Below are 12,162 nucleotides of genomic sequence, written 5' to 3'. Positions count from 1 at the left end.
ATCTGTGTGCTTGTATGGCCGTGTAGCATCGGTGCCGAAACTGATGTTGCTGTCTCTAATGCTGATATGAGTCTCAAGTGCGCCAAGTCTGAACACCTGTGCATTCGTCCCACCGGAAACCATAGCAATGTCCGAACATTTAGTCTGGTATACATGGGATTCGCGCCATAAAATTTGTTTTTGATGACGGTTGAGACATAAGCTTGCACGATAAAGAGAACTTTCCGAATCTGAGATCAGTTCGCGAATTTTTCACATTAACCGCACAACCAACCATCAACAGTCATCCATTAAACGTGACCAAAGTCATCCGGTCGTTCGGCGTACGTTGTGCACACACAAGATGCAAAGTCATGGTGTGGGACGTACTTTCCTTGAACACGCCTGTGAGAATTCAAGCAGTAACGCAAGAATTTGTGGAACGCTATACTTATCTTGGGTGTTGCGTTAGCTCTGACGGTAATGTAGCACAAGGTCAACATGTGAGTCTCGCTAATTCGCGCCGTTAGTGGCATAAAAATGCATTTCCATGAGCCTCAAAAGACGCTTGTATCAGTCAGTACGGGCTGCATTGTTATACAGCTGTGAAACTTAACCACTTCAGGCAGGAAATCTGTAGTATTTCCAAGTCTTGATTGCCGATATCTCAGAAATATAGCTAGAATCAGCGAGTTTGCAATGACCTGATCAGAAGACAGGCTTTCGGCGGAGAAAACAGCTAAAGTGGCTGGGTTATGTGTTACGAATACCGAGTTTTTGACTGCGGAGACTATTGCTGTTTTCCCTGCCTAATTCGGAGTAGCGGAAACATGGGGGCTTGCTGGATTTTTCATGGCAGACGGGATGTTGCGAAAATTTCGTGAGCTGTTGCTGTTCGCCTTCCAAGATTGATGTCCACGTGGCCCTCCCTGTGCCTGGCTAGAGGCACGGAACGATGTGGTGGCTAACCGACGTGGGTGTCACTCATGCTATCAGTTTCTCTCCAAAGTGTTTGAGTGGGTATTGGGGGTGTAGGTTATCCTAACTCCTGCTTATCCTACTTTCTTTCGATTATAGAGGAATATTCAAGTGAATTTACGTGGTTCGGCAGTGAAGCACCGGCGTTCTTGTCTCGTATTGCTGTCACTCACACTGCTCCTGCCGAACTTCTTAAGTTGTTTTTCGTCGTTCACTTCCGCGACGTCCAACCCTTCTAAGTCTGCTGTTTGTCTATTCCCTCTGTTATCCACGCATATTTGTTTAATCCTCAATCATTTTCCACTTCATTTAGCCTATTCTTCTTGACCTATCCTGATCCTCAGGTGTTCAAGTTTGCAGGCATCCTGAAAGAGCGGCTTTCTATTTCCTGCCTGAATGTATTTTATCCATGTTCTCCAGTTTCATAAATCCTGAACTCATCCCGCTGTTGATTTCCTTGGTCATTTTCAAATCAGGTCTCCATCGTTAATCGCATACAACGCGAACTTGTAGGTCCTGTTGATTTCTATTCTTTGATTGATAACCTGAAAACACCGTCGAGAAATAGTGTTTCTTGTCTCGCTTACTCACAATCACCAAGAGTTCTTTCAGTCCTGTTGTCATCTGTTGTTCTGCCTGTATCTTTCAACCAGGCAGCAAATCTTTGTTCGTCCGGTTAGCCAACTCAAGTTCTTGTGAGACTTCGTTTCTCAAGAACACCCCGTCTTCGTCATCCTGCACCTCGATCACTAAAAAGCCCAGCTGGCTTTTATCTGAGAACATACTAGGATTTATAATTTCACCGGTTTTTTCCTCTTACGTTTTACGGTTCTTTACATGATCATGGATCCTCCTACTGCAACTGACACTTATGTGCGATTATCGGTGGCTTGCTTAGCCTAAAGAAAGCATGGGGGCTAAGGTACTTCCAACGCGTCCAAGCATACACAGGAGTAACCCAGAGGTCAGGTTTCGAATTGACCTGCGAACCTTCTGATCCGTGGCTCTCAAATTTACTCGTAGGCTAGTTAAGGTGGCGAAACACTTCATTGTTATGTCTACTGATCTCTTGCAGGTACAGGATGCATATATTGGGTGTGGATTTCCCGTTTTATTGAACTGTGCATTTGGTACTTCACTTTGATGTGCCCTTCGCCTTACAGCTATGGTTCATGTCCCATATGTGAATGAATTGCTCAATGCTTTTGCTGCCCCAGTCAAATATCTGCTATCCTCTACAAAAGTTACCGCACAAGAACCAACATTAGTGATAGTGCGCGATTCGTTTTCACTCAGTATGCTTGTTCGTCTTGCTGGTCTCTCAGGTGCCCTGTCTGTTATTGCCGGGGCCTTTGGCGCACACGGTATGTCTGATTGTCCTGGCTTTCCTACTCAACCCTCTTTTTGATAGGATTCAGTGCAGACCGAGAGAAGGACAAGCGCATTTTTCAGACGGGGGCTTACTACAACTTGGTTCACTCTATCGCTCTCCTTGGAGCCACGCAAGCCCGTCGTCCTAACTTAGTAAGTGACCTTATTCTCCCCGCATGAGCTTACAGACCGCTGGCCTATTTCTCCTAGGAATGTCCATGTTTTGCGGATCCTGCTACTATGTTGCACTGACTGGAGACAATCGCGTATCTAAAATCGCTCCCGTTGGCGGTATAACACTGATCATTGCTTGGCTATCTTTCGTTGTTTGACCCCTGCATCTCTTCCTCCCCATTCGGACAACTCCTTGTCGGTATATTTTTGATTTTGTTGCATAAGAAAAATTAGTAAACTGATTTATCGCCTTTACATGATTTTTACTCCAGTGTTCTTTAGTCGAGACCCAAACCGCACGATTTGCAACGGGTGATTCATTTTAGAGCGTGTACACGGTTGTTACCTACTACTGTTGTTGCTGATAGTCACACCTTCAAAGAACGGGGCCCTACTCATATCCAAAGAGCGTCTTTGTCAGTAACGTTCGCATTGCGACGGACTCTTGTTGTTACACTCGGGGAGAGGAGGGTTTGTCACTAGGACAGGGTGGTACATATTTAAATAGTCCTGGACCATACTATCGTATGGTGTTGTATTTTGGAGAGCTTTTATGGTTGATGATATTTTTGCTCTGTGGTAACCAAGCGCCCTTCTCTTAATACCGCAAATGCATACATACATATCTTTGGGTTTCTAGTGGAATTCGGATAGATCTCCACAGTATCTAGCCCTAAAGATAATTTTCTGTTGCTTTACCTTCCATGAATCAAGTAAGACAAAGACTCAAATTCCTCTTTACCTGCTTGGAGCAAAGCTAAGTAAACTGTCTGATAATTGTCGTCCTTAACCGATGAATGTAATACACGGGCCTTTTGGTGTTTCTCAGTTCTCTGTGTAAGAGCAGTATGCCATTTTTCTGCTTTCGCCATAGACCTCAAAGTTCCAAATGATCTGGGTTGTGAGGTTTCTAGTTTCCATAGTTATATGCGACGTCCCTATTCACGCATGGTTAGGAATGAGGTTTTCAGCTGAGACCACTTGATCGTCAAACCTCTGAATGTTCAAGATGCCGGCCGAGAGATCGCGAGCTCTAAACAACATGGAGTTTCGTGGGATGCGGACGATGGGTGATTTTCTCGTTGCGGTCTTGCTTATTTTCACTAAGGATGAAGCAATTGAACGAACGAACCGTGCAGTGTCCATCGGCTTTTCAGCATAGGTTAACTGCACCTACAGGACGAAATCTCCACTGAAAATTCCAAAAACCCCTCACACTACCAACAGCTGTTTCTGGTCTGATGAGGACGATATAAAAACCGTTGTGCCGGTTGAAGTTGTTCATTATCACCTCAGGTGCAGGGTTCTTTCGAAGTAAAAAATCATCCAGGACTCTTCGGCAGCAGTAATCGAACTAGCTGCCGACAAGTGTCATTATTCTGGGAGCATCTGAGCCGCCGAAAATGTGGGCGAAGACATATGACTTATAAATTTCAGAAAATATAGAGATATCATTTTGTACCATATGCCGGGGAATAATTTTTCTGGAAACGACTGCAGTACAAGATGGAACGATGATAAAAAAGCTTTGTCGGAGGAGATGCATAACTAACGTGTGTGAATTTTTAAAAATTAAATTATCCACCCACCCAAATAACTTTACTTCACAAAGGGTGACTGCGTTCTCCAGGGGGTCTTTTACGGGAAATAAGGTGAAATGATTTGACGAAAAAACTAATGCGGTAAAAACTATAAATCGCTAACCGTTGGAATCCCATACCTGATGGGCTGGGAGAGCATCACACGTTGATTTCTTTTCTAAGTTGCATACACCTTGACGGTGGTAGATAAAGTACATTCCAATCTGAGGAGCACTTGTTATAGCAACGTACATTTTGGCACATTTACCGCTACATACGGCTTGGTTGCCTACACGCCTAACAAGCATTCACTTCAAAAGTGATAGCCATCGTCACCTGCCTTAAAAACTGTTTACTTGCCGTACAGTGGCTGTAGTTGTCAGTTTTGTTCACCGATGATTTGAGGTGGGATAGGTACTTGCGCACTCGAGGTGGTGGCTTGTATAATTGGTGCATTGAGGAGATCGGGATGTGAGCTGTGCACTGAAGCCAACAGCTTGCGTGCACATTTGCCATTAAGGGCGTGACTGGGCCATGCTTGTTGATGCCTCTAACCATTGATGTGTCCCGTCTGAGGGACACAGGGGAGACGGTAATGAATAGCACAGCTGAGCTTGATGGTTATGGCTTTCTTACTTCGATGCCAAGTTATTGACCTCCCGTGGCTCGTCTTCCCCCTTCGCATAGTTGTGCGAAAAGTACCCTTCGAAGAAGTCGGTCGAATGGCATGCGGAGCACGCGACCAAGCCAGTGCAAACTGTGCAGGGTGATCAGTTCATCTATCGTGAGTGAGACACTTTTTCTGAAAACCACTTGACGTAATTCATCGTTGCTCGTCCGGTGTTCCCACCGGACTCGGGCAATGCTCTGAAAACAGAGATGGTCGAATACTGAACGCCCTTCGACGTCCTCAGCGCACAGTGGTCAGGTTTCTGATCCGTATAGTAATATGGACCGCACTGCAGCATTGTAGCCTCGACCCTTGTCGGATAACCTGATGTTGCGCTTACACCACAAGTGATGCAGGTTCAGGGGCGGGATAACTCAGTGGTTAGAGCGCGAAACTACTGACCGGAATGTTTGTGGTTCGAATCCGACTTCTGCCTCTCGACTTCCCCTGTTTAGGCAACCTGGCAGCATCCCAACCCTTGTGCTTCCTTCTGGTGGCATGGCAGTTATGCACCGAAAGGGTGCTACAGCTGAACATCGAACAATGCGGGTTCGCAAAAGCGGCTCTGGACTTCCCAATGCGTACGGAAATGTCGTCTTTGTCTAGCGCACCGGGAGTGATACAGCTGCTCAGGCAGGCAGATTTGTCCAGTATATCAGTTGGTTCATTTCAAAGCATGTGGCTCGGGTTCGAACCCACCTGGTCTTTCAGCTGCAATTTACAACTTCAAGGCGTGTAGCGCACGCCAAACCTTGGGACATGATCACTTCGGTTTGCCAATATTGTTCTGAATGACAGTGACATCAGATCGTCGTCTGTGTACCCCATATATGACAGCAAATGCCCTGGGAGCATCTCGATGTCGCAGGCAGTAGGTGCTGATAGTGAGTGTTCCATAACTGTATCAACGACGAAGTTGAAAGAGGACAGCCCTACCTGACAATGAACGCAGGGGAGAGCTTCCCGTATATCTTCAAGCGCCCACACGAGTTGGCCTACAGCTCCTCAAAGAGTAAAGAATCCAGGGAGACACTTTTCCTGCATAGGCACTGCTGTTGCGCCTGATTTCCGACGGAATCAAAGGCAATCTTGAAGTCAATGAAGGCCACTACCGTTGGTTACTGTAAGCAGTGTCGCTGGGTCAATACTCTCACTGATAACGACCGGCAAGAAGTGGGAAAGTAAAAGCATGCAGCGGACGATTTGAATGCAGGGCGTGGGCTAGTAGATCGAGGAGGTACCGAAATAGATTGTAAGCATTCAGTGAACGAGTTGCTACCATAGAAAACCTGGGAAATGCGAGGTTCCCGAAATTACTTGGGATACACATGGGTGACGGTTGCAATAATGAAACTGGCCATCGGATTTCGATTATGATCGCTAGTAGACTGTTTTAACTGCTTTACCACGGTAGGACTGAATAAAATAGTGCATCTTCGCCCAAACCGAAGTTACAGTGAGTTGTGTTGTGTGCTGACGCAGCCATCTGGTGGCAGGTCCAGGTTAAAAAGGGACTTTCCTTATCTCGGATGAAATGCTGTCCCGAATGCCGCCCAGTTAGTGTTTCCCCATCCAGATATATTCGTAGACAGCTTCCTTCTGCGATTTGAAGAGACATACTCTATCCTCTATCTTATTGGAGGCAAACGTCGTTACACTGCCTCATCGTAACTGACTTGGTTAATGTTGGTATATCTTCAGGGGAACCGTCCGAGCTCTCTAGGACATGCACCAACAAGCCCGCTTCGATTGCTTCTACACACCGTCTTTTTCAGCGTTTCGAGGTCTCACTATAATGAATAATAGCACCGTTGGGCCGCTACGACCTATCAAGTCTGTTTATTGTCGGATTCACTTAACAATCTGGCTTTAAACACGCTTCATTGTGTTAGCTCCATTCGAAATCATTTCCCAGAATGGAATCCAGCAAAAAACAAGTGTTGAAAAAGCTTAGTTGTTGAAAATATGACAATTTACACACAACTGTTAGTTGGTAGAATAGAGAGTGCAGGGAAATTAAATGAAGGTGGATGTCCTGGGCGCGCCGGCAAAAGGTCTAAAACGCAGACAGTGAACAAAGGCATTGGTGATAGTCGCGGGAAGCCGCAAAAAATAAACTATTTGGCGACGTACCCATTTAGTACGGTGTGTATAGAAAAATATAACTAAACCGACATGATCGGGCGGGTGGAAGGAATGTGCACGAAGTTGACAGCGAGTGGTTGCGAGAAAAGATATGTGAAGTCGGTAAAGGCACTGCGAGGAAACAGGATCAGTTAGTGAAAAACATAAAAACAAGGAAACAATTGATATGCCTGGTTACGGCTGGTTGTTATACGTCGATGAAGTGACGGAAATAAATATAAAATATCAAAGAAAGCAAAATTATAGGGTTTCACTGTTGTTTTCTTGCTTTCGGTTACATCAATGACGTCTATGAAGTGTCATCGGTAGCGTAAAATAGCTAAATGTGCGTCGAAGATGACGCACGTTATTACACAGGTTCTTCCAAAGACATCAGCAGCGGGTTGACATATTCGAAGCCTTCGAACTCGGTTTGATCGATTTTGGCGATTTTTTCCCTGTACAAAAAGGGAAGATAAGAAACCCATTAATGTTCACTCTAACCATCTAGTGAATGGCTTTCGTTTAAGAAGTCTTGTATTTATGATCCATGAATCACTTTACTTTCCGAAACATAAAAATAAATAATGAATAATCGTTCAGCTGTAGCACCCCTTCGGTGCCTAACTGCCATGCCACCGGAAGGTTGCACGAAGGCTGGGATACTGCCAGCTTGCCCAAGCCTAGACAAAGCAAATAGAGAGGCAGAGGTCGGGTTCGAATCACCAAACGTCTGTTCAGTAAATTCGCACTCTAACCACTTGGGCCATCTCGCCCCGTCCAAGACATAATCAGGCGTCACGACTCGCACACATGGTGTGCAGCACGCCCGTAGGACTGACCAACTACTCCCGATTTACTCTATTCCGGTTCGACTTGGTATCCAAGTTTAGACAGCCNACCCGGTTCAGCACGAATACAGTCATAGTGTGAGCGTTGTGTGCATCGTATTGATTGGTGCAGTGGCTGGGAAAGGACAAAACTTTTCCGAGCAAAGTTTTACTGTCCAACGTTTAATTCACCTCGAGAATCATTTTTTTAGGGTAGAAATGATTAAAATAACATAAAAAGAGGACAAAAACATCGACGTTTAGCTAGTCGCCACTTCATCAAGATATCAAGTTAAGGTAATTCAAGAGAAACCTTGGGTTGAATACATTGCAAACACACACTTGAGACTTGCTTACCAGTTGAGGAACTACCGGGTGGATTCCACGCGGATCAGGCTGTTAACCCTAGGCGGCAGAATTAGCTTGGCATTAATGAACGATATCTGCAGGTGGTGTCGGCTATCTTCGAGGTTCAGTGTCACAGCTCTTGCTATAATCTGGAGGAAACTAATCAGTCATAAACATTTTGCCGCTCCGATAGGCCGATCAAGGGCTAAGAGAAGATATCATCTGTCGTTTGGGGAGTACTTGTCCTTTTGGATAGACAACCTTAAAAAGCAAACTGTAAACAGGGAATCAAAGCTCATTTTAGGATTTTTGTTGATCAAGTGGTCACCTGAAGTGACCGACCGGCAGCGATCTCGTCCAAAAGGTGTTTCACAATTGAAATACGCTTCGAAGATCACTCAAAGCTAGACAGCTGTTGTGAACCACTGTCCAGAAGAGAGCGCTCGTGATCAGTTTACCCCAAGAATATCACAGTGTACGACCTATAACAGTCTCTTTCGGGCGCTCCTTCAAGAGAGCTATATCGCCGAGCAGTAGGTTTTAGGTTTCACGAAGAGTTGTCTCGAAATTTTGGGATTCAGTGTGCGCTTTCCCAACATTATACCGCATATAGCGACGTTAGCTTCATGGTCGTCTCCAAGACTCTGTATCGACGTTTGAGCCAGTCTAAGAGGAACTTTCCTTGATCGAGCCTTCCACTTCTGATGTTTACAGTCACCCTGGCTGCAACGCTGTTAGTTATATGAATATTTGGTACCCAGCCAGCAATGTGTGTATTCTCGACATCATTACGAGGAGACTCCCAATATGGGTTTAAGAGCTCTCAAGCGATATGGGCTTCGGGAACGTTCTCCAGGAACCACCAAGAGGACAACCATACATTCTTCCGGCTTGCTAATCTTCGAAAGTGAAAAGTGATCCCTACGCGTTCCCATGTAGAAATCGGTGGTTACTTTTGACCCAGCTCCATAAAAATCGAGAAGAAAATCAAGCAACACTTCCAGTTAATGCAGATAGAAAGCTAAATCATGCATAACATGGAGTATCCACGTCTTGAATTCTTGACTCTGTACGACGTGGTATTCTACACACCGCACTGCGTTTGGGGTCTAGGTGCATTCGTCATCTTGATGTGATTGAAGAAACTGCCACATTCGAATCCAGATGGAGAAACGCAATTGAGGACCTACGCTTTCCTTCACTGAACACTTGCTACGTTAAACCTCCTGCTTTCTGACATTCAGGAACAGTCGTATAAATTAGTCCATCTATATTCTAAAATAGATCAATCCACAAGACAGTCACGGTATATCCGGGATTCCTTGCAGCCAAATCACTCCCCTATCTACTGTCGGCTAAGTTGATCCATGTCAAAAGGAAGGCACTCATTATCTGATTTTCTGACTAGACCAGTTGTCGAGTGAGATATTGGGTCAGCAACTCGCTAGCACAGGATATAATGTTTCCTGGGTTCTATCGTGACCAGCGTGTTCGGGAATTTCAATTTCCCAAGTTGAACGGCAATCGATAGCATATAAAAAGCTATACTCTCAATCGCTGGGGTACTTAGGCGGGAATCTTGAAACGAAATGAGGTGGAGCTTAGATACTCCAAAGGTTATCGAATCATGATGCGCGCAAACGTCGCTATTTAAATCAGGATAGTTTGGGGTTCATTTCGAGACCCTCATAGAGAGGATTCACATACGGTAGTCCCTGGAGGAAACTTTTCGAGTTTGACCCATTGCAACTTTTCCACTGGAGTTGATCTATCCAGATAAGGCTACCATGGCGATTGAGTTGTTCGCTGAACACGGCAATTTTGTGGTAAACGTTTCCTCACCGATCCAGGTGACAAGCGCGTTATTGTGGAACGGGACTGTGTTGGTGGTTGTGCTTTCTTACCTTATGCGAATTAGCTGCTGGTTGCAGACAGAGAGAGCGAGGGAGTACCGTACCGTATACAGAAATGTTGTGGATCTGGGGTATTTTGCCGTTTCGCGTACATAGTGGAAAGCCAGTGGTTTCATCGTAGTCAGAAGCACTTAGAATCTAAAGCAACCACTCTCTAAATGATGACAATTGTCTAAAATGTTGCGAGTTCAACGTGAATCTGATAGTGTCGGGGGATAAACCCTCCAACATCTAATTTTCCGACGCGCCACTGCTTTATGGCGGCAACCCTCATCGTTGACTCACGAGATTTCGTTCGTTTTTCTTCATCAGTCCAGCTCAGCTCATAAACCTAAAATTAGCGTCCTACTTAGAAAGCGGCGTTCAGCACTTTCGTTTCAGCGCATTTCCTTGTCAGCCTCGGCACAGATCTCGGGGAGAAACGGGATAGAGATGACCGGCTGTCATCAGCCGATGAGACATTACTGCGACCGCATTGTTCGGCCACCAGTCTATTGCTACCGGCTTACTAAGGCCATATGGATGTTAACCATAATTCGATCGTTAGATGTGGACAATTTTGATTCGGTAATGGCGGTTCTGGTTTGTTTATCATCAGCTGATACCCAACCAAGCCAACGGGATCCAGTTAAGTTAGAAGTATGGTTGTGCGTGTAAGAAAAACAGTAATTCAAGAGGGTGTGCAGCGCCGAAGTGCTACTGACGACTAGTAGTGTCCAGGCGGACATTTTACGAGGACCATTCGATTGAAAAACATTATCAACATAACGACAAAAAATACAAACAATTGTACCATGGATGATATCATGTGCTCCCATTCCCCTTCAAGGCGACCAAGCTATTTAAAGCTACGGGGTGACTAGAAGAGAAGCGCCTAAACCCTCGAACTCCGAATAAAGCGAATGGTAATGGTGGACACGATACAACTTGTTTTCGTTTCTTAAAACCATCCAAATAGTCAAATGCATAACCTGAACACGCGACATTTGTGATAAATGATTGGTTTAGCAATGAACTAAAAAAGGTTAGTGGCAAGCTGAGAGATGATTTGACATTAACAGTTTCGGAAACCAGGTCAGACAACAGGCACGAAGCATTCACCCCTTGCAAGCGTCTTCCTGAAAAAAAAACCCAGACAACTTACGGATTGTCTGGAGTGAAAACCACCGGTTCGTCGGTAAACGTCGGGTCGAAGTGTGTGAGATCGTAGTCATCGGTGTATGAAGGACGATAGGGTGGAGCGACTTGTTTCTGCTCGAGTGCGACCCAGTCGATCGGTCGGAAGAAGGAATGGTTCATTATATCGGCAAAGTTGGAATCAGGCATACAACCAAGCCGTTCCGCTGGGTTCTGCAGTGTTTGGGGGCCGAAAAGTATGTGAATGTTAGGGCAAAATTGAACGAAGAGTGCTGATCACATACCTAGGATACGTCACATCAATATTCAGTACAAATTCCAGCTATCTTGTGGAACAGGCGTTCAAAAAAAAAACCAGACAACTTACGGATTGTCTGGAGTGAAAACCACCGGTTCGTCGGTAAACGTCGGGTCGAAGTGTGTGAGATCGTAGTCATCGGTGTATGAAGGACGATAGGGTGGAGCGACTTGTTTCTGCTCGAGTGCGACCCAGTCGATCGGTCGGAAGAAGGAATGGTTCATTATATCGGCAAAGTTGGAATCAGGCATACAACCAAGCCGTTCCGCTGGGTTCTGCAGTGTTTGGGGGCCGAAAAGTATGTGAATGTTAGGGCAAAATTGAACGAAGAGTGCTGATCACATACCTAGGATACGTCACATCAATATTCAGTACAAATTCCAGCTATCTTGTGGAACAGGCGTTCACCTGTATTCACGGGGATTGGCTGGGCAAACAGTAGTCCAACCAATAGACTTGTTCACGACCGTACTGTGATAAAAAAGGGCCGTAATGGTATAAGGACACCACTGACGTTGATAGAAGTCAAAATACAGTAAAATGGAGTATTGTTTTGAAGTCCACTTGTGCAGCCTGACAAGCAAACTCATTGGGTGACGGCTTGTCTGAAGTGTCTGTTAGAGCACAGCTTAAGCAGACCTGAATAGACGGGTCATTTTAAATAAAACTCGGACTTTTTGAAGTATAGCGTTGCGAATCACATCTTCAAGTGTGTAATAGTGTAATGACATTGGCAAATATATATATATATATATATATA

The 12,162-nt window shown here is 45.2% G+C and overlaps 2 protein-coding genes across 2 annotated transcripts; one reads left to right on the top strand and one right to left on the bottom strand.

Moving 5' to 3' along the window:
- Window positions 1-2,122: 2,122 nt before the first annotated feature.
- T265_03447 (hypothetical protein) lies at window positions 2,123-2,660 on the top strand (the record flags this gene model as incomplete). Its single annotated transcript, XM_009167931.1, has 3 exons — window positions 2,123-2,321; window positions 2,369-2,481; window positions 2,517-2,660. 3 exons carry the CDS (start codon window positions 2,123-2,125, stop codon window positions 2,658-2,660), a joined length of 456 nt encoding a protein of 151 aa, XP_009166195.1.
- Window positions 2,661-7,246: 4,586 nt separating this feature from the next.
- Window positions 7,247-11,266, bottom strand: T265_03446 (hypothetical protein; the record flags this gene model as incomplete). The annotated part of the gene is made up of 2 exons (XM_009167930.1): window positions 7,247-7,334; window positions 11,112-11,266. The coding sequence occupies 2 exons, from the start codon at window positions 11,264-11,266 to the stop codon at window positions 7,247-7,249; spliced, it is 243 nt and encodes an 80-aa protein (XP_009166194.1).
- Between the last annotated feature and the right edge of the window lie 896 nt (window positions 11,267-12,162).

The sequence above is a fragment of the Opisthorchis viverrini genome (genome assembly GCF_000715545.1).
Source record: "Opisthorchis viverrini unplaced genomic scaffold opera_v5_49, whole genome shotgun sequence".
In the NCBI taxonomy this organism is placed as follows: Eukaryota; Metazoa; Platyhelminthes; class Trematoda; order Opisthorchiida; family Opisthorchiidae; genus Opisthorchis; species Opisthorchis viverrini.
The sequence above is the reverse complement of the archived record's forward strand: the minus strand, read 5'-3'. Positions and strand labels throughout refer to the sequence as shown.